The sequence below is a fragment of the Leucopleurus acutus genome (assembly GCF_964270905.1).
Source record: "Leucopleurus acutus genome assembly, chromosome: 19".
NCBI classification, from domain to species: domain Eukaryota; kingdom Metazoa; phylum Chordata; class Mammalia; order Artiodactyla; family Delphinidae; genus Leucopleurus; species Leucopleurus acutus.
The window spans coordinates 33342696-33369380 of record NC_139161.1 but is presented as its reverse complement, the minus strand read 5'-3'; the positions used below and the strand labels follow the sequence as shown (position 1 = coordinate 33369380).

Here is a 26685-nt window from a genome sequence, read left to right as displayed (position 1 = left end):
TTGATAGTTTAATCTTGTTAAATGCATTGGTTTGCCCACAGTAAAATTGATAGCTTATCGATAAAAATCCTAATGCAACCAATTGTAGGGGGAGAATACTTGCTTTATTTAAAGTGCTCAAAATGGCTTCCAACAGAAGATAGCTGATTAAGACCTTTTTTTTTTTTTTTACCTCTACTTCCATCTAAAGTCTTTCTGAAATGGAAGAATAAATATAAAAATAAATCCACAACAGCACTGGAAACCTAGAAGGTTGGACTCAACATTGAGAAAATTTTTAATAATATAAAACAGATGGAATAAGATTGAAGATACAGCCCAGCTGTGCAAGAGACCCCAGAACACAATAAAGGTGAAAGACAGTGAGTTAAGTAGAACCATGAAAAACCCTCAAGATCACAAGCAGGGAAAGCTAGGAACAAACCCTGGGGCAGTCAGCAGGGTAACGAATTAAAGGGCTGTAGAGCAGCTGAACGAGTTCCCTACTCTTCAGAGCTGAGAGAATACCTCTCTCAAGGGACTGCATGATCTGTCACTGGACACCCCCAGAGTCAGCCGTGTTCTCAGTAACCTCCTTACATATTTGTCTATGTAAGACTCCTGTCTCAATTTAGATATTCCTGTCTGAAATTAGCAATATTTTAACTTTTAAAATTAGAATGTCAGTAATAGCTGCTTTTAGTCTTTACATTCTGATGCTAGTTAGAAGTTATTTAGACAGCCGTGTTCTCAGTAACCACTGGACACCCCCAGAGTCAGCCGTGTTCTCAGTAACCTCCGTGTTCTCAGTAACCACCACAGGCCACATTGCTCCTATTTTTTAGGAGGGATGAAAATAGCCACTACTAATGTATTATGTGTAAGATCAGAATTTTATATATCAGACATTTTTAAGCTAGGATGGGAACAGTGGAGGAAAACACCTGCACAGACATAGCCCAGTGGACATTGCAATCATTAATTTTAATTACCTTGCTAGCATTAACCTTTATATTTGTCAAACATGATTATTCAAAGAAAATTTTTGAAGTTCAGCAGAACTTCTTTGGAAGAAAATTGGAAAATTACATCTTCACTTTTTATCTGTCATAAGATTATACCCACTCCGCTGCTTAAAACTAGCAAATTGTTTCTAAGTTGTCTTCCTATTTAGAAATACAATTGCTAATGTTTGCATATTTCCCAGCACTTTTGTAATTATATGTGACATATCTTTTTCAGTGTGATAATTCAGATAAGCTCAGCTCATTTTTCTTTCTCTTTAAGCAGTAGCTTTTTCCATCTGTAATGAAAAGGAGAAAATTGCTATCATGTGGTAGATAATTCAGCCACAGCCTCCACCTCATTTCCTTTGCCATGGCTATCCGATTATTTCAAGTTTCAATTTGAAATTTTCATTTGGGTAATTGCCTCCACTTTCTTGTTAATTTATGTATACTCCAGGATGTTATACTATGGAATTTCCTCAGAAATGAAATTAAGATTTCTTAGGTCTTATAGGTTAAAACCAGTCACTAAGGAAAATCTAGAGGACAATTGTGAGCCATTTTTGGATCATGGACTCCATGGAAATCTGGTGAAATTCCTCTTCCCAGAAATATGCAATTAAGCACATTTTTTTCATGCATTTTCAGAGTGTTTATGAACCCCAACTTAAGAACCCCTGATGTAAAATTACAGGGAACACGAATGCTTTCTACAGCATTGCAAACATGGCCATCCATCTCTCACAAGAATACCTCTAGCAGTGGAGAAGTATATGAATCACATAGGCAGCCAAGAGTCAAGCAGCATTTTGAATCCACGTAAACAATGTGCCTCAGAATCTCTGATGTTCCCTGGAGGTCCCCCAGAGAACATCCGACTTCATTAGGCAAATTACTTAACCTCTGGGCCTGTTTCCTCATATAAAAGGTAGAGATTATAATATCTGAAGTGACAGGATTGGAGGATTAAATGAGATACATGTAAAGTACCTTAAAGTATAAGATGTTCTATAAATGGCTGTTACTGCTGCTGGTACCATATTACTATCTATAGTAATTAATTTAAAGAATACTTTTTCTCTATGGTAAGTATTATATAATTATTTTCTAAAGTTTTGTTTAACTTTGATACATTTGAAAATGTGATAGATGAGACCTTTTCTTAATATATAACATTTATTGCTATTATTGATTTTGAGTTAGAACGTAATCATCACAGGAAACTGCGGTTAAATGTCTGAATCAGCAGCTTATCTTTCAGTTGTTTATTGCTAACTATAAGGAAACTTAGATCTGCTCTGTTACATTACCTTCAGTGAAACAGTATGTAGACATAATAGGCATTTCCAATCAGTACTGGAACCCCTGGAGGCCCTTATATTGATCTCCATCAATATTTACATGGTCAGTATTGCAATGCTTTAGTGTCATCTTTATTTGAAATAACTACATGTTTTAAAGTGTAATCTTCATTTGATTGACATCTAGATTAACAAAATTCTGTAATGAAAGCAGGAAGAGGCAGTTCTATTTTTTAAAAATGCATATTAAAACAATATCTGAAAAAAAAATAAAACAGACAATATCTGGCTGGATATCCAATAGGAGGTTTTTTATAAAAAGAGAACTTATTGACTCCCTGGTAAATCGGCAGAGTAAACACAGGCTTCTACCTTCCTTCCCATGGAAATGATCAATGGAATATAAAAATAGGGGGGAAGTCTTCAAAAGCACTAGCAGTTACAGGCAAATCCCCAAAACTTTTCAACATAGGGCAGGTAGGACCACATAGAAGAGAAGCATGAAGGTCCTCTGCTAAACAACAATAGCAATTATGGGAATAACTGGAGGGAACCCTGACAGGAGGGCACCCCTTAATGCATTCTAATTTGAAGGGGTAATGAATAAAGTCAAAGACTGGCTAGGGGGTAGATGGACTCTTTTTACTCTATTATTTTGGTGAGTCAGTGTCATTTGTTGAAATCCTCAGGGTCCACACAGTTTCTGTGTCAAGCAGAAGGCCATCTGAGGCTTGGTCCTTTAGGCAGCCTAGACACACTTTAGACCTGACACACACTGGGGCATACAAGAAATGTATGTAAAGAAATAAATATAAAGGGAAACTGGCACAGCAGCTTCTGTACCACAGGCCACATTGCTCTGCACAGCTGCCTCTGGTCCTGGCTCACGACTCACTCCCCTCAGACTGATGCATTGTCCTTATACTTGCAATGCAATGCACATGGGCCAGCCTCCAGCCTGAGCTTTAGATCATACCCTCAACAACAACTTGGTTGAGTGTCAGGGCAGCCAGGGATCCACATATTCTTGCAAGGGTCAAAAACCAATTCTGAGTAGAGAGCTCTCTACATTCAAGGCTTGTATAAAGAGAAACATATAACACACACACACACAGTTCATTCAAGCTCTTATAAACAAATAGATATATATGTATACATAGAAATATATGATTATGAAAAAGTCCACTTTCAAGAAAATAGGAGATAGCTGTCAAGATTCAGAATAGACTTCAGGATCAAGATGGTAGGGTGATCTCATGCCATTCTGTTCCTACACTTAGAAATGACGTTTAAAATTTTGTGTGTGTTCAAAAGCTAAAAACCGAGAAAGGAATGCCTCCCTGCACCAAAAACAGAGGGTAAAACTATAATAATAACTGGGGTCTTCAGCTTCTGAGATACACAGGATCGACGTGAGCAGCTGGAGCAAAAGTTCAAACACCCACGAGGGCCCAAATGATGCCAGAGCAAAGGAAGCAAGGAGCAGGAACCTTCCAGCATAAAATACACTTTCTTTTCTCAACTTACTCACATATAAGGCATTAAACAAAAATAAAAATCCCTTCAGTTTAGGAGCCATCTGGGCCTGCCACCAATTAAATTTGAAAATAAGTGTTCTCATCACTACAGGTGGGAATATAACTTGACACAACATTCTTGGGAATCAGTTTTGCAGTATATATCAAGAGCTTTTAAAATGTCTATTTGAAAAGTGTTTTTGAAAGTTAAAAGAAAATTTTAATGGTCAAATATTTTAACCTGATAATCCCACCTGTTAGTATTTTTGCAAAGAAAATAATCAGTGATGTGCTTAAAAATGTATATACAAGTATTTTCATTGTGGCATTTCTTATAAAAGCAGAAGTATGGATGTTCAACTGTTACATATTGGTTGAATAATTATATAGCTTTTACTCAACCCATTGAAAATAAAGATGAACTTTTCCCCTACCAAGCAACAACCATCCGATTACACATATTTGTCTATGTAAGACTCCTGTCTCAATTTAGATATTCCTGTCTGAAATTAGCAATATTTTAACTTTTAAAATTAGAATGTCAGTAATAGCTGCTTTTTGTCTTTACATTCTGATGCTAATTAGAAGTTATTTAGGCAGATGGAAAAAGGCTCTTTGAGAAAAAGGGGAAATGCAGTACTGCAATATTTAAAGGCCTTCACAATTTTTCTTTTGGATCCAAAGCTCACACTTGATATAGCATCTTCTCATTGTACTTATTCGAGGTCTCAGACGCTCATCTTTGCCTTCCTTATTTCCTTCAAAGCATATTTTTATTAACCAACATGAATTTATCATATATATATATATATATATATATATACCATGTGTGTATATATATATATATACCATGTGTGTATAGCCATGTGTGTGTGTGTATATATATATATATATATATATATATATATATATATCTTTGGAAGTCAGCTATACTATTTAGAATGGGCATTATGGTATTTACTTCCCATAAAGTAATCATATTATTTATATATCTTTCTTCTCCTAGAATTGGGGAAAATGTTTCACACATAGGGAATAGGTTATGTGATCTGATGCCATTTAAGAGACAGTTTCACCTGTTTTTTTAGACAGACCTATTCTCTAGTGACTTGACTTGGTTATTCAGAGCCAGATAATAACCACTGTAAATATTTGTGGTGTCTTACCATTCAAGGAAAATGGCAAACTCACATATTCTCTTATATTGTTGCAAATTGAAAGTAGGTTACTGCTATAATGTTCCATTAAGAAAATATATCAAATTTAATCTTGGGTCGTTTCTGGAAAATAAACTATACTTGAGTTATTCAATTTTGTTTTAAGTGGGCAAATTATTATTAGCCTCAAGAAAAATAAGTAATTTCTTTCCTGGCACAATTTTATTTCCAAAAAAAAAAAATAGTGAGGGAAAAATATATCACTTAAGAAAAGGTAATCATTAGATTCACTTAGTTTCATTACTTCGTTCTTTGATGAATTATTTATTGAGTATCTACAATGTGCCAGACCCTGACGTAGACCCTTTGATAACAGCATAAACAAAATCCTTGCTATCAAGCTGCTTAAATAAATTGTAAGGGCAGAGATGGACAAACAAGTTAGCAAATGAGTACATGACAATTCCAGACAGTGATGACTGTGAGGCATATAATAAGCCAGATGATGTGTAAGGGAATGTGAGTAAGTGGGGATGCTACTCCTCCTTTTCTGAAGAGGTGACATTTGAACCAAGATCCAGCCAGGAGGAAACCTATATGGAAAGAGTTTTTTAGGCCAACTCTGAAAGCCTTGAGATAGGAGCGATCTTGACATATTTGAGGGACAGAAAAAAAGCCTGGGTATCTGATACATATGAGCAAGCAGGAGAGTAGCAGGAGGTAAGGGTGGAGATTTAGAAAGCAGCCAGATCATATAGGGCTTTGAACACCACAGGAAGGAGTTTGGATTGTATTTTGAGTATTATAGAAGCCATTAATGGTTTTAAGCAGAAGGAATAACGTGATTGATCTGGTCTACATTTTAAAAGATCATTCAGGCAGTTTTTTGAAACTGGACTGTAGGAGTAGCGAAGAGTGAAGAAAGCAGGAAGACTAGTTGGCTATTACATGATTTACATAGGAGATGGTAGTAGCATGGGCTAGGTTTGGAGTAGCAAGGAACAAATGTTCATTTTTAAAAAGAGAAGTTGGTCAGCATGTATAATTTTTTGGAACACTTGAAATTCAGTATTAATGTTTAAACTTGATATTCATTGCATATCGGGTCAATGAGTAACCAAAAGTCCACAAGCACAAAGCAATTGCCTGTCATCATCTTGGATCTCAGACTACCTCATATTTCCCTACTGCCCCTTCTGCACATTAATTAAGTGTCGGGTATTTGCCTTTTTCATTAAACAAGTTACTGAGAATTGAAGTGTTGAAATGATTTAATAATACCAAATCTGTAGTAACCATCTGCTATTCTCTATTGGTACATAGGAAGCAAACATAATACAGTTTGTCAGTCATAAAAATCAGGAAGCCACCATGTTTCCAGTATTTAGTATACACAAACAGATATCCAGGGTGAGTCAATCCCAGAGCTACCACATCGTATGTGTTTTCATAGAAGATCATTTACAGGACAGTATTTCAGGTATATACTTTAATCACATATACTGCCAGCAGCCGTAAGGTATGAAGGCATGGCTAGACAAGCAAGACCTAATTTCTCACACAAAGCAGGAATATAGTTGTCAAGAGGGTTGCAGAATGCACAATATCTAGGATTTAATTAAGTAAAAGGCTGTATACCTTAGTATTAACATGGTGAACAGACTATAACATAAAATGATTTCCAGCACAAAAGCAGAAAAAATACAAGGAATGCTTCAGAAATTACAGAGGCATAGATGGTAAAGTGTAGTGAATTTGCTCTCTTCCAAAAAATGAAACTAATTCCTTGCACAGTTAGAACTCACTATAATAATAGGATGTCTAAAGTATAGTTCATGTTTCTATCCTATAACTGGACAAGCAAAATGTAAATGGTAGCAGAAAGAAATATTTTCCCTCAAGACCTGAAAATGTCCTCATTCAAACTGAATGCGTTCTTTTAGGTTAATGGAATAGGTGTTCTCCAGAGTTCATATGAGGACAAAGTATTAACTCATCTCAAGAAAGACAGCAGCAGTAGCACTTTGTACAGCTACAGCTTTAATGATTATTTAATATGATAAAATAGTTCAATTTAGATCCAGAAGTTCCTGCCTTCAACAACAGAATATTAATATTACTATTACAAATAATATATTTTAAAATAATAATACCAAATATATAGAAGATTTTTTAAATTTTATGAGTTTTACAGTTTAAAAGTACCATTTTACATCAATATGTTCTCACACAACCCTGTGAGATAGGCATTATTATGTGTGATTTAAAAGATTTGAAAAGATTAAGGCTCAGAGAACTTAATTTACTTAAGTCACATGCTTGGAAAGGACAATGCCAGGACCCTAACCTAGGCCTTCTACTATTAAGTCCTATAAGTCTCACAGGGGTATAGTTAAGTCATTATATCACAATTAATTGGCAGAATTTTTTTTTTTCCTTGGGAGCATCTAAAATGGCAGGATGCCTTATATTCATTGGTATCTTAGATATGATAAAATATGATAACCTCTCGGAGTCTTGGTTTCCTGTCTCTAAACTGGGGATACAATCTTCATAAGGTTGTTTCAAGGATTAAATGAACTAGTATAAAAGCACTTTGTAAAATATAAAGTGCTATGTAAAGATAAGATTATGTTTTAGGGCTTCCCTGGTGGCGCAGTGGTTGAGAGTCCGCCTGCCGATGCAGGGGACACGGGTTCGTGCCTCGGTCCGGGAAGATCCCACATGCCGCAGAGTGGCTGGGCCTTGAGCCCTGGCCGCTGAGCCTGCGTGTCCGGAGCCTGTGCTCCGCAACGGGAGAGGCTACAGCGGTGAGAGGCCCGCGTACCGCAAAAAAAAAAAAAAAAAAAAAAAAATATGTTTTAGAGTTCATTTTTTATTTTAATTAGAATCATTGACTAATTTTCATGTCTTACAAATATTCAGAATAAAGCAACAGATTACATTGGTTCAGGAAGCTTTAATAAATTTCAATCAGGTATAGATGGATACCTGACTCAGTGATATAGTTGTTTTCTCAGGAGGTCAGATTGGGAGAGTATCATTTTTTTTTTTTTTTTTTAGAAACCTCTGTATTGTTTGATTGTTTTTTTCTTTGTTATTTTTAGAGTGAGCATTTGTTACTTCTAAAATTTAAAGCATCCTTAAGTAAAATAAATTTTTAAACACCATGGAAACCTCACAGTAAAAAATAAAAGCTCTCTGGGCTTCCCTGGTGGTGCAGTGGTTAAGAATCCGCCTGCCAATGCAGGGGATGCAAGTTCAAGCCCTGGTCTGGGAAGATCCCACATGCCGCAGAACAACTAGGTCCGTGTGCCACAACTGCTGAGCCTTCACTCTACAGCTCGCACACCTAGATCCGGTGCTCCCCAACAGGGGAGGCCACCACAGTGAGAGGCCCATGCACCGCAGCAAAGAGTAGCCCCCACTCGCCTCAACTAGAGAAAAGCCCAAGTGCAGCAACAAAGACCCAGTGCAGCGAAAAATAAAATAAATTAATTAAAGTAAATAAATAAAGAAAAGCTCTTTGGAATCATTTACAAAACATTGTATAAAGAGAGAATAATAAATGTACCTAGACAAAAACTTTAAAATCTTTAATAATATTTTTCACAAATTTATGACCTTCTGAACTCATCCAACCAAGATTACCAATTACATTAAAATGATTAGATCTTGGGACTATAAATACTATTGATGTTTCTCATTTCTCTTATAATAACCCCCAAATGCTAATGAAAGTTAAAGTCAAAGTAGATACAGCATTGGGAGTGAGAAAACCTAATTCCTGGATAAGACTTTTTAAACCTTAGGTAACTTCCTCAACTGCACTTTTGCTCCATTTACAAAATGAAAAGAATGAGCATCACAGCTTATTACATTACGGGATGAAATGAAGTAACATTTGTGAAATTGTCTTTAGTTTTTACATAAAAAGTAGTTGTTTGCACCCTAAATGAATATCTTTGTCGAAAAGATAGATTCACTTTTACTATTATAGGGGCAGAATAGCATAGTGAAAAGACCATATGCTGGATTCTAATTCCAGCTCTAACACCTAATAGATTTGTGCAAAAGCCCCAGAAGAGGTTCATCTAAGCTCTCTTGAGTCTCATTTACCTCACCTATAAAAATGGAGAGGGCTTCCCTGGTGGCGCAGTGGTTGAGAGTCGGCCTGCCAATCCAGGGGACACGGGTTCGTGCCCCGGTCTGGGAAGATCTCACATGCCGCGGAGCGGCTGGGCCCGTGAGCCATGGCCGCTGAGCCTGCGCGTCTGGAACCTGTGCTCCGCGACGGGAGAGGCCACAGCGGTGAGAGGCCCGCGTACCGCAAAAAAAAATGGAGATATCACCAACTCATAGGGTTGTTATGAGGATTAAAGATAATGTTAACTGAAGTAACTAGCTGATTAAAGTTAATGTTTATAAAGTGGCTCATATCATCATTATAATATATCATTATTTTATCTCATTATAGTCATTATAATCTTCATCATTCATTGTCATTATGTAAAAGGGTTTTGTCCTCGCAACCTAATCTGATATGATCAACTATTCTCTTCCTCCCTCTTTTTTTTGGAAAGCTGGAAACCTTGGAAGGTGATGAAAGATTTCTATTAATGTAGATTTATATAATTTATCATTATTAAATCACTGAGCACACATAAAAATGATGTGCTAAAATCCCTGAAAACAATTCCAAAGTATCATTTTACTCTTTAATATAGCAGTAAAAATTTGAATAGGAAACCCAGCTTCAACTCAATTTTTTTTCATGGATATAAAGTTTGAAATAATAAAGAAAATTTGTATCTAACTGGCAGCCTCGAGGACTCTCATATTTCATACTGTCTTGTCCGTGGAGAGGGAGGCCTTGCCGACCTTCTATAGATGATAGAAATACTGAAAGTGCCCATGGATGGGTATAACTAGGCATCAGTTCTCTGCACAACTTTGACAGGCATTTCACCCATATGAAGGAGGAGTAAGCCATATAGATATCTGGTGCAAGAATGTTCCAGACAAAAGGTGCAAAGGCCTGAGGCAGGAAGGTACCTTGTATGTTTGAGAAAAACAAAGAGAGCAGTCTGGACACAGAGGTCCAGCTCATTGTATCATTCAGTCCTCAGCTCATTGTCTGCTTCTCAGCAAGGCCTTTCCTAACTACCTATTTAATTTGGGCCTTCTCTTTCCCTCCAAATACTCTATTTCACTCCCCTATTTTATTCTCTCCTTACGACTGTACACTATCTATTTTTTGTTTATTTTCTTGTTAATTTTCTGTCTCTTCTATTAAAATATGAGCTCCCTGAGAACAGGGATCTTGACTGTCTTGTTCAGCACAATTTAGGCAATGCCTAAAGCAGTACCTGGCACACAGTAGGTTCATGAAATATTAATATTTCAACATTGTGATTAATATCTATTTAATATATATTTAATGTATATGTTTAACATATATGTTTTAATATCATTTTCTTAGGTGTGAATTTAAACTAATGAGGTCTCATTTTTATTCACCAGAGGGCCATCTATTAACAATGACCCTCAGTCTGTAGTGTTAGTGAGCACATGAGGAAACCAGCACACTCAGCACAATGTTGATAGATGCTAGTCAGTTCAGCTCTTTTGGAGAACGGTCTGTCTGTGTCTCTAGGAATCTAAAATGTACATTTTCTTTGACCCTTCAGTTTCACTTCTAGGAACCTATTATGGAAATAAATGCCTACTCATATGCATGAATCTAATATACAGAAATATCCACTTGTATATGCAAACAGATATCAAATAGTCAGTTCCTTCCACAAATATTCGTTGCATACTTGTGTATCAGGCATTGAGAAGAGAGGCTGGCTCTGCTAACGCTGAGAATGTCCCTGAGGCTGAGGTATGAGGGAGGTGAGACTTGAGGAACAGCGGAATCACCTCTTCTCTCTTGTACATGTAGACCCTAGGTGGGGTACCACACATCATCAGCTGCAACCTTGTTTTTCAAAGCAACAAATCTGATAGATGGGGAGTAATACTACTGAAAGCCATGAACTGTGAGTGATGCACCACAAAGAGCATTAGAGATGAAAAAGAAAGAAACCAAAGTAAATCTGTAAGAGTGGACCTCAACAGCCCAGGCAGAAAAAGAGTATGAATGATACTTTCTCAAAGTAGATCATTAACTAGTGCATGCCAAGCTGTTGTAACACTGAAGCACTTCAACTGTTTTGTGTAACATCTGCTGGAATTGTAGTTCTTCCAAAAGAATATGGAAAGGATGTGATTGTTTATGTTTGTACATATTTGGACATATACCACAGATTCCATGAAAGCAGTTTTGTCTTGCTTTGTTTTGTTTTAAATTTAGATAAAATGGATTTGTTCTCATGTTTAGAAACCATCAGTGGGAATGTGGCTTGTGGGGTAAGAAATCCTAAAAGAAGAACTGTACTGTACAGAATTACTTACAGTCTCAGTAGGAAAGAAAAGGTAGTGATATACAAATAAATCAAGGGAAACTTCACAGAACTCTTTGATGAGCTTAGATGTTTAAAAAGTATACAAATATTGGACAAAGAAACAACCTAGAACTAACATAAACTCTTCAGAACAGTGGCAGGAATGTTAAAGCTAGTATTAACTTAAGTTGTTTTTTTTTTTAATTAAAGATGAGAAAAGCTATATTTGAAGCAGTAACAAAGAGAAAGAAGATTTGGTATGTTAAGTTAATATAGAGAGGGGAAAAGTCTAAGTAGTGTGTTAGGCAGATTCTTTGGTGGTCTCCATGGTCCCTACTTCCCAGTGTTGGTACCCTTGTGTGATTCCCCTCCCCTGGAGTATGTGCAGGACCTGTGGTTTACTTGTAACCAGTAGAACTCAGCAAAGATGACAGGATGTACACGATAACATTACATAAGATTTTAGTGCTCGTTTTGCTGGAGTCTCTCACTCTTTCCTGGCTTCAAAGAAGCGAACTGCTATGTTGGGAGACCCACATGGCAAGGAACTGAGGGTAGCCTCAGGCTGACAGCCAGAAAACTGAAGCCTTGGATCCTATAACCACAAGGAATTGAATTTTGTTAACAATACCAAAACCTTCCCCAGTCGAGCCTCAGATGAGACCACAGTCTTACCAGACACTAAGCAGAGGACTCAACTAAGCCTTGCCCAGACTCTCAACCCACAGAAACCGTGAGATTAAAAAATATATATGTATTATTTTAAGCTTCCAAGTGTGCAGTAGTTTGTTACACAGCAATAGAAAATGAATATCATAACTACTGCCATTTGCTTCTACCTTCCTAGTTGAGAAAATGACCTTCAAAGCAGCAAGGCTAGAATTTTCCCTGGAATAAAAAAAATTCCTTCTATTAGAGTTAAAGATACAAATTACATTTTTAGAGCTTTGAGTCAACCTTCAGACTCCCCATGAGATGACTCTTCTCTATCTCCGCCACCTCTTTAACTCTTTTCTATCCAGTCAAAGGAAGGTTGGGGGAATTTGAAGGAAACTCCTTTACAAGCATAGTTAAAACAAGGGCCTCCAGAAGCAGACAGCTGCTGTTATGTTAGAAGTGGTGGCATGAGCTGAGAGAAACAGGTCTTCCTCCTCCCCATGTGATGTCTCATTCATATGTCACATTCCCACTACCTATCACAGTGCATGACACATAAGTTGATGGTCAGTGACTGTCTGATGAATGAATTCCTTGTTAAGTTACCTCACCTATAAATCCAATGAGAAAGAAGGAAAGTCATCCCTCCCTACTATGGTCCTTTTCCTTCTTAGACTTTTGGGAATTAAAAGGCAATCGTGACACTTATATGTGTACAAGGAAGTAAATGAATGAATGCTGAGAGTACAGAGATGAGCGAATTGCTTTTTGTTCATAAAAGGAATCTATAAAACCTAACATGAATACTGATAATTTTATAATTCTCTTTTTTCCTTCTCAGTCTACAGAGTTGTGTTTAGTTTTTTTTTAATTGAGATATATTTGACATGTTTAGTTTTTTTTTAATTGAGATATATTTGACATGTTTAGTTTTATGAGTCTTGGTCAGTGTTGGTAAATGCCAAAAGCTTAATTGTCTGATTCCAAATGATACTGACATAATGAACTCATCTGTTATGTCTCCATTTTCTATCTTCACATCACGTAAAAGTACAAACTTTTTATAACCTGACAATAATTGGAATGCCTTTATCTTTCATTCATTTTATTGTCAGCTTCCTTCTTTGTAGACCTCCAGTGGAAACATAATTTTAACATTATTCATTTCTGTTTGGTACATTGAATGAATGATACATTGTACCTCATTACTAACAATTTGTGAATTCTTTATAAATACTTTCATTAATTAATTCCTAATTGCTTTGTTGGACATTACTGATGACAAATGCCCTGTTATAGTTTCATTTATGTAACCTATAAGTATAAAATGGACAAAAATGTATACTCCATTGCTTTTAATGTCCATTTCAAAAACATGGTAATTTTTTAATCTAAACTAAGGAAATGAAACTATTTCAACTCATAATGTCATTATTTATGAATTAGGAAATTATATACCTGTAGAATTGAAACCTTTTTTTAAAAATGAATTGATAAGTGCTCAGGGGTCATGTGTAATGCCTAAGAACATGGTTAATTTTTTAAAATTTAACAAGCACTATATTATTTCTCCCTACAGTCTGTTATCTAGTGGTCTTTAACACATAAATCATGCTACATCACTCTCCAAGTCAAAACTCTCTGATCACTTCCCATCACACTTAGAGTAAGATCCAAGCTCCTTACCATGGCTTGAAAGGTCCTTCATTTCTGGCCCTGACTAGTTCTCTACTACTCTTCCCCTGCTTATGCTACACCAGTCACATTGATCTTTTTATAATTCTTCAAACATGCCAAACTCATTTCCACCCCAGTGCCTTTGCACTTGCTTTTCCAACTTCCTAGAATCGTTTTCCTTCAGATCTTCACAAGACTTACTCCTTCATTTCATTCAGGTCCATGCTATAATGTCTTCTTTTTTTTTTTTTTTTATTTTTATTTTATTTTTTTTATAATGTCTTCTTTTGAAAGACGCTTTTCCTGGCCACTCTATCTAAAATACTAGCCCAGTCAGCACTACCAATCACTCATGATCCCTCTACTCATGTTTTTCTAATAGCACAGATTGCCATCTGAAATTGTGTCTGCCCCCCCAGAACATAAACTTCAGGAAGGCAGGGTCCTCACTGTGTTGTTCACCACTGTAGCCCCAAAAATTACTACAGCAGTTATTCAATATGTGTTAAGTAAAAAAACTAAGATCATAGAGGTAGCCTGTGTAGGACTAAACATCAGCTGAAGAGAGAAACAAGGAAGTGAGGTAAAAAAAAACACGAATTTTCAAGCCTGGATTATTGGAGGGTGGTAGAACCGTTAAACGTCACAAGGAACTCAGAAGGAAAGACAGAAGGACCAGTTCTGTATTAGACATTAGAAATGCTGGTAGACATCGAGAGGGAGGTGGGAGAGAGGTCACGACTAGAGATGTTGTTTAGGGAGCAATTCATGTAGTTCTGATAGTTGAAGCCCTAAGATGGCAGAGAAAGGGTGTAACAGGAGAAGAAGGAAAAGTCCTTTGGGGACAGCTCAGAAGAAGAGGGGCCAGATGGGGAGCAGTCAGGATGACAGGAGTAGGAATAAAGAGATTATGGGGAGCTTAACAAAAAAGAGCTCAGGGAGAAGAGAATTTCACAAAGGGAGTGTTAAGCAGTTCTAAGTGCTGATAACAAGAGGACAACATGTGAAAAATGGATTGGCTGTGATTGTAAGCATTTGTGACCTTTAAGAGAGAAGCTTCAGTAGATTGGCGAGGGCAGGAATACATTTTACACCAACACTGACTTGAATGTCAGTTTAATCTTTCCTCTGTGATTCATAAGGCATTTCAACATCTCTAAGGACCTCTTGGTCATTTTATAAATATCAGTTATGTAACTCAGTAGTTTAAAAAGTATTGGATTAAGGAAAAAAGATAAAGGAAATTGAACTGGATCTATACGGATCTACAGCATATGGTAGAAGTTCCTTAATTTAAACAAATTACTGCCTGTGCCCAGGTTTCTGTGACTTTCTAGTGAGGAATGCAGTGTGCTCTGATAGCTGTCAACAAAGTGTCATTAAGCGTGTGCATAGTTTTTTAATTGAGAAGTGCTAAGATAAAAGGGAAAATGTTAGTTAAGCCAACAATATTTTTATTATCTGCTGACATAAAAATGGGTTAAACTTTATTTTTGTTATTTTGAAAAGGTCTGAAAAGAATGAATAAGCAGGGAAAATTGCTCACACTCCACAACCAAGAGACAATCATTGTTTGCATTTTGACTTAATTACTTTCAGTCCTTTATTTCAGATTTTTAAAACTTCTAACACTTTTGTGTTATTTTTTTCTATAATGGGAGGAGGAATATAGTAGCCAACAGCATGAGCTTGAGAATCAGATTGCCTGGGTTCAAATCCCATCTCTTGATGAGTTTCATAACCACTCTGCACCGCAGTCTCCTCATCTATAAAATGCAGGAACAAATAATTCTTCCATAAGCTTATTTGTCCTAATATCTGGCATATAAAACAGAGTTGATCCCATACTCTTTCCACCTTTCCAAACTTACTTGTTCTATTTTCCCCCTCCACTGGCACTTAATTGCAAGACTTTTCATCACTTTCATTATTTTAGTTATCATTTTCCTAATGTTCTCTACTTTTCTCATTGGTTTTAAGATGCAAATATTGTTTCCAAATATAATATAGGTTGGGAGCCACCTCTATTCCTGGATACTGAGCTAATATGAGAAACTGAGGAACCCTGTTGAGGATTGTACTTGTCTATAGTGGCCTTAAAGTTGCAGTGCACTGTGCCCCCACATTAAAGTCAAACATGGCCTGACTCTGTTCTGAAATTAAAAAGGATAATAAACTAATTAAAGCATTTGATTGTCTGTATCAGAGTTATTATCCTGAAGCCATTAACCATACAATGATAATCAAATGACTGGATGGGCCATTAACAGTAATATGTCCCTAGGGCACCACATCACAACTGTGTGCATTATGTGCAGACTATTGTGACAGAAACGTTTCTAAGACTAGGCTAAATGTGAACTATTTAAGTAATAGAGAACCCAAGGGAAAGCAGTTTCTTCTTTTGTTTACTTCAGGAAAGGATTCGAATAATTGATTTCAAGTATCTTTAAAGAAAGGGGAGATTAAGAAAAATCGCCTTGTTAGCCTCTTTGTTAAAATAATTGGTCAAATAGCATCAAGGCAGAAGAACATGGCCATAAAAGCTGCAACACCTCTCTCATGGCTTCATGATCGAAAACAAAAGTAAGCCCTGAGTTCTCCCAATCAAACTCAATGGGTCATTTGCGTATGACAATTATAGTTATATTTCCCAAAGCCAACCTTGCTTTTGAGTGTTTTGGCACCCTTTCAATTACTCTCCTGTTTAGGGGCTCAGAAAAAAATAGGTGAAGTATCTATAATATTCTTTTTTTTGTGAGCAAGTTTTTTATCAGCCTTACTCTTTTCTGAAACCTCTTTTCTCCGTTCTAGTACTGTAATGTAGGTTATTATCCAAAGGTGGATCTGTCTTTATTGATAAGGTACTGACAAGGTTCTGTGAAGTGCATCGCTGTGCTTTGGGTTGGAGAGTTTTTATAAACAGCAAAGTGCTATTGTTTTGTTGCTTGAGAAGATGGTGAATTGACATTAACTTAAGGAAACAGACTGCTGCAGGTTTTTCTAAGTATCTTGCAGTAAATCAACCTTCAAAGACTTCCTTAGGAAACACACTGGCTCTTTTTAAAAATATAAATGCAATATATTAAACATAGTTCTTAAATCATCTAGCTCTTTTTTTCTAATCCAAAGATAAGAAAAATATATCAATTTGTAATATGACTTCCTAGAGATTTGGATAACAAAAAGCGTGGACGGTCTTAATCCAGCAGAGCTGTCAGTTTCCTAGTTCTTTGTGTGTTTTCATTTGTTAGGAGTTGGCTAAGAGGAAGGTCACATTTGTGTGACCACTTGTGTTGCCTCAGTTCATGGTCTTGAAATTTTCTTTTAAAGAGTGACTAATTATGTACTTCTTCCCAAATAGAAAAGCAAATTTTATTTACATATTTTCTGAATTTTTAACTGTACCCTCTTTTTTATTCTTTGGAGTGGAAACCATTGTTTATTTGTTTTCTCTTTAATGAAATGCAATGACACGATTATTTAAAAATAAGCTTTTACTAGAATATTTGGATCTCTAGCCCAATCACAGTTTACAGTAGTAATTCATCAGCAGAGTTCTGCCATCAGTGAATCTGAAGTTCAGAGTTCTAAAGCAGTTGCAAAGGGAAGCAGACCTAAATAATGAGAACATTTGTTAGGATGGCAAGGTATCATCTTCCAGCACCTGGATTACTTTTTGTTTGTTTGTTTTGCTTTTTGTTTTTTTGTGGTACGCGGGCCTCTCACTGTTGTGGCCTCTCCCGTTGCGGAGCACAGGCTCGGGACGCACAGGCTTAGCAGCCATGGCTCATGGGCCTAGCTGCTCCGCGGCATGTGGGATCTTCCCAGTCTGGGGCACGAACCCGTGTCCCCTGCATCGGTAGGCGGACTCTCAACCACAGGGAAGCCCCTGGATTACTTTTTAAATTTACAATTCAGGAGTCAAATCTGAACTAAACTTGATTAATCAGAAGTGATTCATGTGCTGGGCTTAACCATGGTGGGAAATGACAGAGTTAAGACTTCTTCAATCCTTTTATGAATTGTTAACGAAGGATTTAGTTCAGGCTTCCTACCTTAGTCTTGGAAGTCCAGTATAGGAATAAAGACAAACTCCAGGAAATAATGCCTAGTTTGATTGTTTATATATATATGTTTTTAATTTATTTATCTTATTTATTTTATTTTTGGCTGCATTGGGTCTTCGTTGCTGCACCCGGGCTTTCTCTAGTTGCGGTGAGCGGGGGCTACTCTTCATTGCAGTGCCCAGGCTTCTCATTGTGGTGGCTTCTCTTGTTGCGGAGCACAGACTCTAGGTGCACAGGCTTCAGTAGTTGTGGCTCGCGGGTTCTAGAGCACAGGCTCAGTAGTTGTGGCGCACGGGCTTAATTGCTCCGCAGCATGTGGGATCTTCTCGGACCGGGGCTCGAACGTGTGTCCCCTGCATTGGCAGGCAGACTCTCAACCACTGCACCACCAGGGAAGCCCGATTGTTTATATCTAAATTAAAACATCTGAGCTACTTTCTCATGTCTCAAGAGCTAGAAAATTCAATGAAACATACACATTTATAAACATATTTTTTAAATGCTCAAAGGAGATATTGCTGTTTCCCAAAGACGTTATAAATGCACTCAAAACATTACTGTGGAGTATATTTGCATTTAAGAGTATAGCTTAAATATTTTATAGCCAAAGTATTTTGTGGTATTTCTATTCTTTCCAAAGGCCGTTAGTGCCTAAATCACAACACAGAGATACGTTTACCATAATACCACATTCAGAAAGCCGTGAAGGCAAGCAGTCTGTTGGAATGCACAGGGCAGCAAGTGTGCTCTCTTTTTTGTTTAGTTGTTGACTTGCCACGTGACAAGTCAAGTTCCCCCATCTTAACTCTAATGCCTAACGATGCTACAGAAAATTAATTGGTATTTAAAACAGTTTTGAGATTTATAGATAAAAAATTTCACAGAAGCACAAATTTTATTATCTGGCTTTCTGTCTAGTGGTTCTTCTTAGTACACACTGAATATAAACTTCCTTAAATAAGAAGGTAACATGTTAAGACTGTGAAGAGGTCAAAAAGGATAATTATGGTTGTACCTAATTATCATGTAAGTTAACCAAATGTAATTACAAAGCAGTTGTTAACTTTTGTTTAAAGGTGTTTATTTTTTTTGTTTGGGTGGAAGACGAAAAAATGTTGGCCTTTGTGCTCTTCTGTTTTGGCAGTGCTCTGTTATGTGACCTAGATTTCAAATCTCTGTAGTATTTCCTGTATAAAACCAGTGTATTCCCTCTCTGTGCACCTTCCACTAATAATAAAATATGAGTCAGCTATGCAGAGGCACTATCTGTGTAAGGTTTTTTAATCAAAACCTTTTATTAATAAAAACAAGTACAAAGTGCTATTATAATGCAGATGAGCTAATAAGTTAAGTATAATTAAGAACCTTTCTAAAGAGAAATTTCTCAAGAGGTAAATTTTTAAAGATTCACTCTTAATTTTTTTAATAATATGCTTTTTTATGCATGAAGAAATTTCTTATTTCTAAGTCTGATGTAATCTTGGAATTCTTGGTAGGCAGAAACTGTGACTCTTTTTTAATATTGTACTAAACAAATATTTTTTGATCTATTCAAAGAATTTTTCTTATTACAATCTACTATTATAATTTAATTATTTCTTAATGAGTATTTACACTCTGGAAAACAAACACCTATCCAGATCTGTCATATGTGAAGTGATATTGGCAGATTTCAGCCATAGTATAGCCTTTCCTCTTGGCTCAGCCATTAGTATAAAAAAGACTAGTTGTGAAATAGCAACCATTATGCTTTAACATTACTGCTAGGAAACTGGACAAATTCCAGGTTATTTCACTGAACGTGCATCACATGGTCAAGGCTTCCCGACACTCTGGCCTTGACTAAATAGCACAGCAGTCTTTTAAGTATTATGCATCTTAAAGAAATATAGGTCTATCCAAATTGGCTGCACTAATAGAAAATAAAATGATAGTTACAACTGTATCTAAATGACATCAAACATCTGTATTACAAATGAAACATTGACTCATCTAGCTGTTTCCAAAGGTACAGACATTTACATTTATGTGAGCAAAACAACTGAATGATTAATTGAATGTTTTGAGCTTGTGTTTGAATTTTTACCATAGTCTCAGAGTATTACTCTAAAGCATTCTCCTTTAGCCTCTGTTCTCTCACTCAATCATATCATCATTTCTATTCCTTCCTCCCCTCCCTTCCTTTCTTCAACAAATTCAGACTGAGTACCCATTATGTGTCAGACACTGTATATTGAGTGGGAGAGTAAAACAGACATGGCCTTCCTGGGGCATATACTTGGTAGGGGGTAACTGGATAGTTTTTAAAGTTTAATTATATACATACAAATTATGGTAAGTGTTCTAAGGAACAGGAATAAAGTATTATTTATTCGGCAAACATTTTTGAGGACCAACTATGTGTCAGTCATTTTGCTATATTAATAGTAGATAGAAATGAATGAAACAATATGATTCCTGCCCTCATAGAGGAAATTTGGAAGAGGACAAGAATGGTCTGTGGTAAGATTTAAGTTGAGACTTGAAAAATGGCTAGGAGCCAACTATCTAACAAGCTGAGGAGAGAGCATTCTCTCCTTAGTAGGGAAGAGAAGGGGATGCAAGACTCAACCCTAGGAACATTTAGAGATCTGTAGAGAAAGAAGAAGCTGGACAAAAAAGGAATGATCTTTTAAAAATTTAGATGGCTTTTTTCATTTTCTAAATTTAGGTGGAAAATTAGGTGTGTGTGGTATTGTGGAAACCAAGGAAAACTGAATGCTTTTAAATAATTGTCCTGGTAGATAAATTTTAAAAAATTATTCTCAGCAAATTATAAAAGACCCCATGGTCACTAATATATATAATATATTTTATGTTATATAAATATTTATATATTTTTATTAAAATTTTTATATAAAAATTTATATAATTTTTATATTATATTAATATTTAAATATATTTTTTAATTTTTATATATTTATTTTATATTACATAGTACCTGATATATAATTATTCCATATTTCTTTTATATATATTTTAGAACTACTTTATAGAACTGTAATATAGTTCTAAATATAGAACCAATATATATTTTTATATATTATATTTATATTCATTTTATATTATATATATGTGTGTATATATATTTCAGAACTGCTTTCTCCAATTTAGAAACTATCTTAACCAATCTTAATAGGCCCCTCTCTAGTACTACCATGAATTTAAACTGCTGCCAGTTAAAATGTATTTCAGAGTTGGTTGTGTTTGTTTCCAAAACGATTAATGCTAGTTGTATTTGTCACTGTAAATTAATTGCAATTTTTGTAATTTGATGAAATGTGAAAGTGGAAAGAAAAAGTTGATTTTACAAAAACTAAGTTGAATACTTTAGAGAGATTTAATAAAGGTGAGTTAATAATGCTATCGATTAGATGTAAAAGAGTCACCTGTAAAAGATTGGAGGGAAATTATAAAAGTCTAGAAGGATTCTACTGCTCTCGGGTTGTTTCATAACTGTTGTTAACTCTCAATCCACTCTGAAGAACCTGAAACTGGAAATGATAGCTGTTGCATTTTGGGTGTGGTTTCTGCAAGAAAAACAACACAGAACCCTAATCAGAGGACTGATCAACAAAGAAAAGCCTCTAGCCTAATAAAGATTGGCAGATGAATATATATTTATATGTTTTGATTTAAAATAAAATATATAAGTATAAAATAAAAATATATCCATATATATATGATACCTTAACTGATGGTTAATCTTCTTCTGTAAACAATACAAAGATAAACTTTAACTCAGCCTATGTCCATTACCAAAATGCATTAACAAACTATCATTGAATAAATGGAATCTTACAATAAAAGTTTATTCCTTTTCTTTCATGGTTTCGATATTTAAATACCTCAAACAAGGAAAATGAGCCTTTGAGTGTTTTGAATTTGCTAAGCATATGTATATTGCACCTAGTCTTTGTTTCTGCACCTGGCCTTTATTTCTTTGCCTTAATCATACTGATAACTTTTAAGAATGTAATTGATTACCTATTAATTTCGACCAACATTATAGTCTCACTTTTATTCTTAAACATAACCACAGTTAAGGTTACTGAAGTGTACTTCTCAAGTAGAGAATATTATAAATTGAAAGGGTTTAACCCTTATTTTCTGAAATTCTCTTTACAATTAACTTCAGAACTTACCCAAGATACTTAGAATACATCAGAATAATATTTAGTATTGCTACATGTTCAATATCAGTTCTTACTGCTCTATAAATTTAGCTGCAAGTATTTAATTATCAATAATAATATTTTTAAATTAAAATTCCATACTTAATAGTCAAATTGTCAGTGAACAATGTGGGACAGCAAGTGATTAAAGTGAGTAGGTAATAAAATAAAGTATAATAGAAGACAGTGATCCAATGGGGGAAAAATAGAAATGAAGTTTAAGATTCCCAGAATTTATAAATTAGATTCTTAAAGTAGATTTGATTTGTTGGATTTTAAATACCGGGTTTTGTACACATGCACAAATGTCTAATAACCAAATACAATGTCCGTGGTCCCTACCTATAAATAGCTACACACCATTCTGTTACTTTCGTGTTGCCGAGGAGGTAGCTTCCTGCCAGAGACATGTATAGTGCTTTGGGACATGGTTATTATATACAGCATCAGAAGTTAAGTCTTTGGGCCATCAGATAGGAGCAACAGGAAGACAAATTTTGGCTCGATTATGAGAAGGAAACTTGGACAATTAGACCTATCCAAAAATGTGAAGTCCTATGTTTCCCATCACTACAGAGCCTGGAGAAATCATGAAAGACTTGTAGATATATTGGATGAAAATGGAACTTCTTAAATTCCTCCGTATGGCTGCCACAGAGCATTGAGTATTTCGTGCAAGTCAAGGGAGATGCTGTGGTACAACACTGCATCTCCTAGAGGAAGGAGTGTTATTTTATAATCTTCACAGGACCACCAGCCTTCCAAGCTCCATACCTGAGTTACATCAGCTCAGAGGAGCTTCTATTTTCTAGCACTTGCACATTTTCAACCCAGAATGCAACCTTTTTTTCTCTAGTTTTTAATGTCACCATTAAAAGAACAAGCAGTGGCCTTGTTCTTATACATGTTAGTCTTGCCTTCCATTTCCTTCCCTCCAACACTAAGAGTCTGACTAAGCAAATGAAAGGAAATGAATTAAATATTCAACTCAGAAAATAAATTTTTTGGAACCAAGTATGTCTGAGTAAGACTCAGTACCCTCAAGGAGCTAGAAGTCTATGAAAGGAGAGGAATAAAGTAACTGTGCAAATTATCATAATGCTAAATTGAAGATATGAAGTATTTTATGAATGGTAAAAAAGTGCTAATAGCTCAAAAGAACAATGAGGGAAATTGTTTTAAAACCAGGAAAGCATTTATAGAGAACGAAACATTTAAGATTTGGCTCGAGAAATTTTGAATGGCAGTGATGGAATCAAAAGGAAACTGGAGCAAATGGAAGATAAAGAAGAACTGTCATAATTTGAAAGCACTGGAAGAATTGCGAGATACAAGACTGAAACAGCTATTTCATTATTTATGCCATTATAAGCAACACAGTCTTGAGAAAATATCGCAACATGAATTATTAACTGTATGCACATTTGCACTGATACTCTAGGGTCCCCAATTTCTCAGGCATTCTCATTCTGACAAACCAGGTACCTTAATATTTTAACTAACCTTCATCCACTCTCCTGTTGTCTTTTTAGTTTTGTTTTTGTCATCTATGGCAGACTTAATGTTTGCCCTACCAAGTCTGTCACAGTAGAAACTGTAAAGCCAGACACTTGCTTTCTCAGCCTGCTGAATCTGGAAGTAGCCACACAACCCATTCCTCGCCAATGAGATATGAAGGAAAATCTGCTTAGGAACTTCTGTAAAACTTTTAATTAATAGATAAGGACAGATGGAACTGGGACTACCTCTTTTTCCTTTCTTCCTGCCTTCAGTATAGATATGATGTCTGTAGCTTTGGAGGCCTTCTTGCAACTACAAGGTTGCACTAAGGATGCTGGAGTAGAAAGATAGAAGAAACCTGGGACCTTGATATTATTGTTGGGTAAAGTCCAGGCTCCTTAAAAATAAACTCCTGTTTGTTTGCGCCTGTAATTGGGTAGTCAGTTACTTTCACCTGAAAACATTCGTAACTGATATGAAACATTTTTCCTAAATCTCTCCAGGCAATCTTACTTTTAAAAATCTGAAGATAAGTCTTACTTCTTGAGATGTGAATACTCAACAAACCATTGTTGAACATTTACTGTGCACCGAAGACTGTACTGCGTACCAGAAAGTGGTACAAAGATAAAACATGACCAATGCCCTCAAGGAACTCATGTTTAACATGAAAAAGTGATAAGTGTTGTGATAGAGACTGGTACAAACCACAGAAGTACCATAGAGGAGGGGAAGATGAACTCTGCCAAGGAAATTAGGGGAGGATGCACAGAGGAAATACAATTTAACCTGGTTCCAGATCCGTGAGCAGAGTTTACAAGGCAGAGAAGAAAGTGTTAGTAACTTTAGGCAGAGTTAATAGCCTGTGCAAATGCAGTGATGAGTTGAAGGAACGTGGCCTGTATTGGGGAAAAGCAAAAAGTTACGAGCGGTGGGAATGTTTTTCTTTGTTTTTTGTTTTTTTTGCGGTACGCGGGCCTCTCACCGTTGTGGCCTCTCCCGTTGCGGAGCACAGGCTCCGGACTTGCAGGCTCAGCGGCCGTGGCTAACGGGCCCAGCCGCTCCACAGCATGTGGGATCTTCCCACACTGGGGCATGAACCCATGTCCCCTGCATCGGCAGGCAGACTCTCAACCACTGCTCCACCAGGGAAGCCCATGGAATGTTTTAAGTTTGCTTTTTTTCAGAAATGACTCTATTTTAAAATAAGACAGATTTTACCCCATGAAGATACTTGTATAATTAATAGAAGGTAGTTAATTTAAATTTTATCTCACTTGAATTTATGAAAATATTAACATGAGCTAATCAGTAGTTTCTCCTTAGATTGTAAACTCACATATTTAGATGTATGTGTCGATGTATGACTTTCTAAGCAAATTAAACCATTAAAATTAGAAGGAGATTGCCAAAAGTAAAAGAAATGTTTAAGCACTTTTGAAGCACTTATTTAGCTATAAATACTTAACATTTTTAGTTAAAAATATTGTGTACAATCATTAAAATATATCATTAAAGATCATTATCTCAAATCAAAGTGTACTTGAAAGTAGGAAACTAAATTTTCTTAATTAGGAAGTCTCAGAGATTTCAGTGATTCCTCTTTTTTTAATTCAAATTTGAATTTATATTCCTTGTGTTTATTTATTATCCCTCTTCTTTTCTGTTATTAATTAAAGCAGACATACAATTTTGGAGAGGTTTGCTCAAACTCCAGTCTTAAAACTTGCAATGTCCAGAGGACCCCAAATTCCAACATAGTAGTTGGATTATCTCCTACCTAAGTACTTTTGTTATCAGGATCCCCAAACATAGCAGCTTTTCTGTTTGTTCAGTAACTTAAGATAATTAAATGAAGGAGAAAGAAATACTTGGGGGCCTTACTAAGCCGGATATGATGGTATAAAGTTAAGGGGAGAGTTGGCAGAATTGACATCTGATTTACTTGGAATCATTGTCTACATCAGTCAAACCAAATCAATATATAGAAATAAAAGTTGTTTATAACTGCATGTAAGTATTTGTATTCTGAATTATCAGAAATTATCATCATCACTGGTCAAATGAGAGATAATTCTCCTAGTTCTTAACTTCTTATGGTACCCTTTACTAAGTGCTGCTAGATGGAAAGATGCAAATAAGGGGTATGTGTTTGGGCCTTACTTGTACACAGTGCCTGTTTACATGCTGTTTTGGAAGGTATGAGTCTATAAGGCATTTGCAGAATAGACTCTGATATATATTAATAGCCATATATATATATATATATTTAAAATGTATGCATTTAAAAATAAGGTAGGAAAAACAATAGGATAAATCATTTTAGAAACACTTTTTGCCCTCCCACTTCAAAGCAGATTTACCTAAAGTGATGGGTTTAGCACTCAAAAGAAATTTATTTTTATTGTACCGATTGGCAGATTTTATTTTTAAATGAGTTCAAGCTCTTTTAAAGAAGAGTATGAATTTACATCTGTGTGGTCAATCTAAAGCAATGCTGTCAAGTAAGCTGATTTACCAGTGTGCAAAATTTGGATCCATTTATGTAGCTGTATTAGCCAGCTTGGGCTGCCATGACAAAACACCACAGACTGAGTGAATTAAATAACAGAAACTTATTCCTCACAGTTTTGGAGGCTGGAAAGTCCAATGTCAAGGTACCAGCAAGGTAAGTTTTATTCTGAGGCCTCTTCTTTTGGCTTGTAGGCAGCCACCGTCTCTCTGTTAGCTCACATGATCTCCTCTTTGTGCGCATACAGCGATGGAGAGAGGGGTCAGAATCTCTTCTTATAAGACAGTAATTCTATCAGATCAAACTACAGCCACACTGAGGGTTCGGGTTTCAGCATATGAATTTTGTGGGAACACAAACATTCAGTCCATAACAATAGCAAACTGTTAAGTAGGCAGTAATTAATATTTGAGAATTAATACACTGTTTACATTTGAAAGAGGTCTGAGTGCAACAGTTTACGCTCTGCACAGAAGTTGCTCTTTCAGCATTATTACAGAGTGGCATAGAGGACGATCACTAGATTAGAAGTTACATTACTTTCCTTCCCTATAACTGACTCTATAACAAAGGTTTTTAACCTTTTTTGGTGTCAGTCTCCAATTTCTAAAGTAAGACAATCCAATAGAGAATTTCTAAGATCTT

General features: G+C 35.9%; 1 protein-coding gene across 3 annotated transcripts in view; it reads left to right on the top strand.

Moving 5' to 3' along the window:
• Positions 1 to 26685, top strand: part of STXBP4 (syntaxin binding protein 4) — a 180548-nt gene that overhangs the window by 117024 nt on the left and 36839 nt on the right. Inside the window, exon 16 of one of the 3 annotated variants that reach the window (XM_082861202.1) lies at positions 191 to 435. The exons of the other annotated variants lie outside the window; for them this stretch is intronic. Within the exon in view, the coding sequence (XP_082717328.1) occupies positions 191 to 249 (59 nt within the window). The 3' untranslated portion in view covers positions 250 to 435. Of the gene's footprint in view, positions 1 to 190; positions 436 to 26685 lie in introns of those variants that run through there. 3 annotated transcript variants of the gene reach the window in all.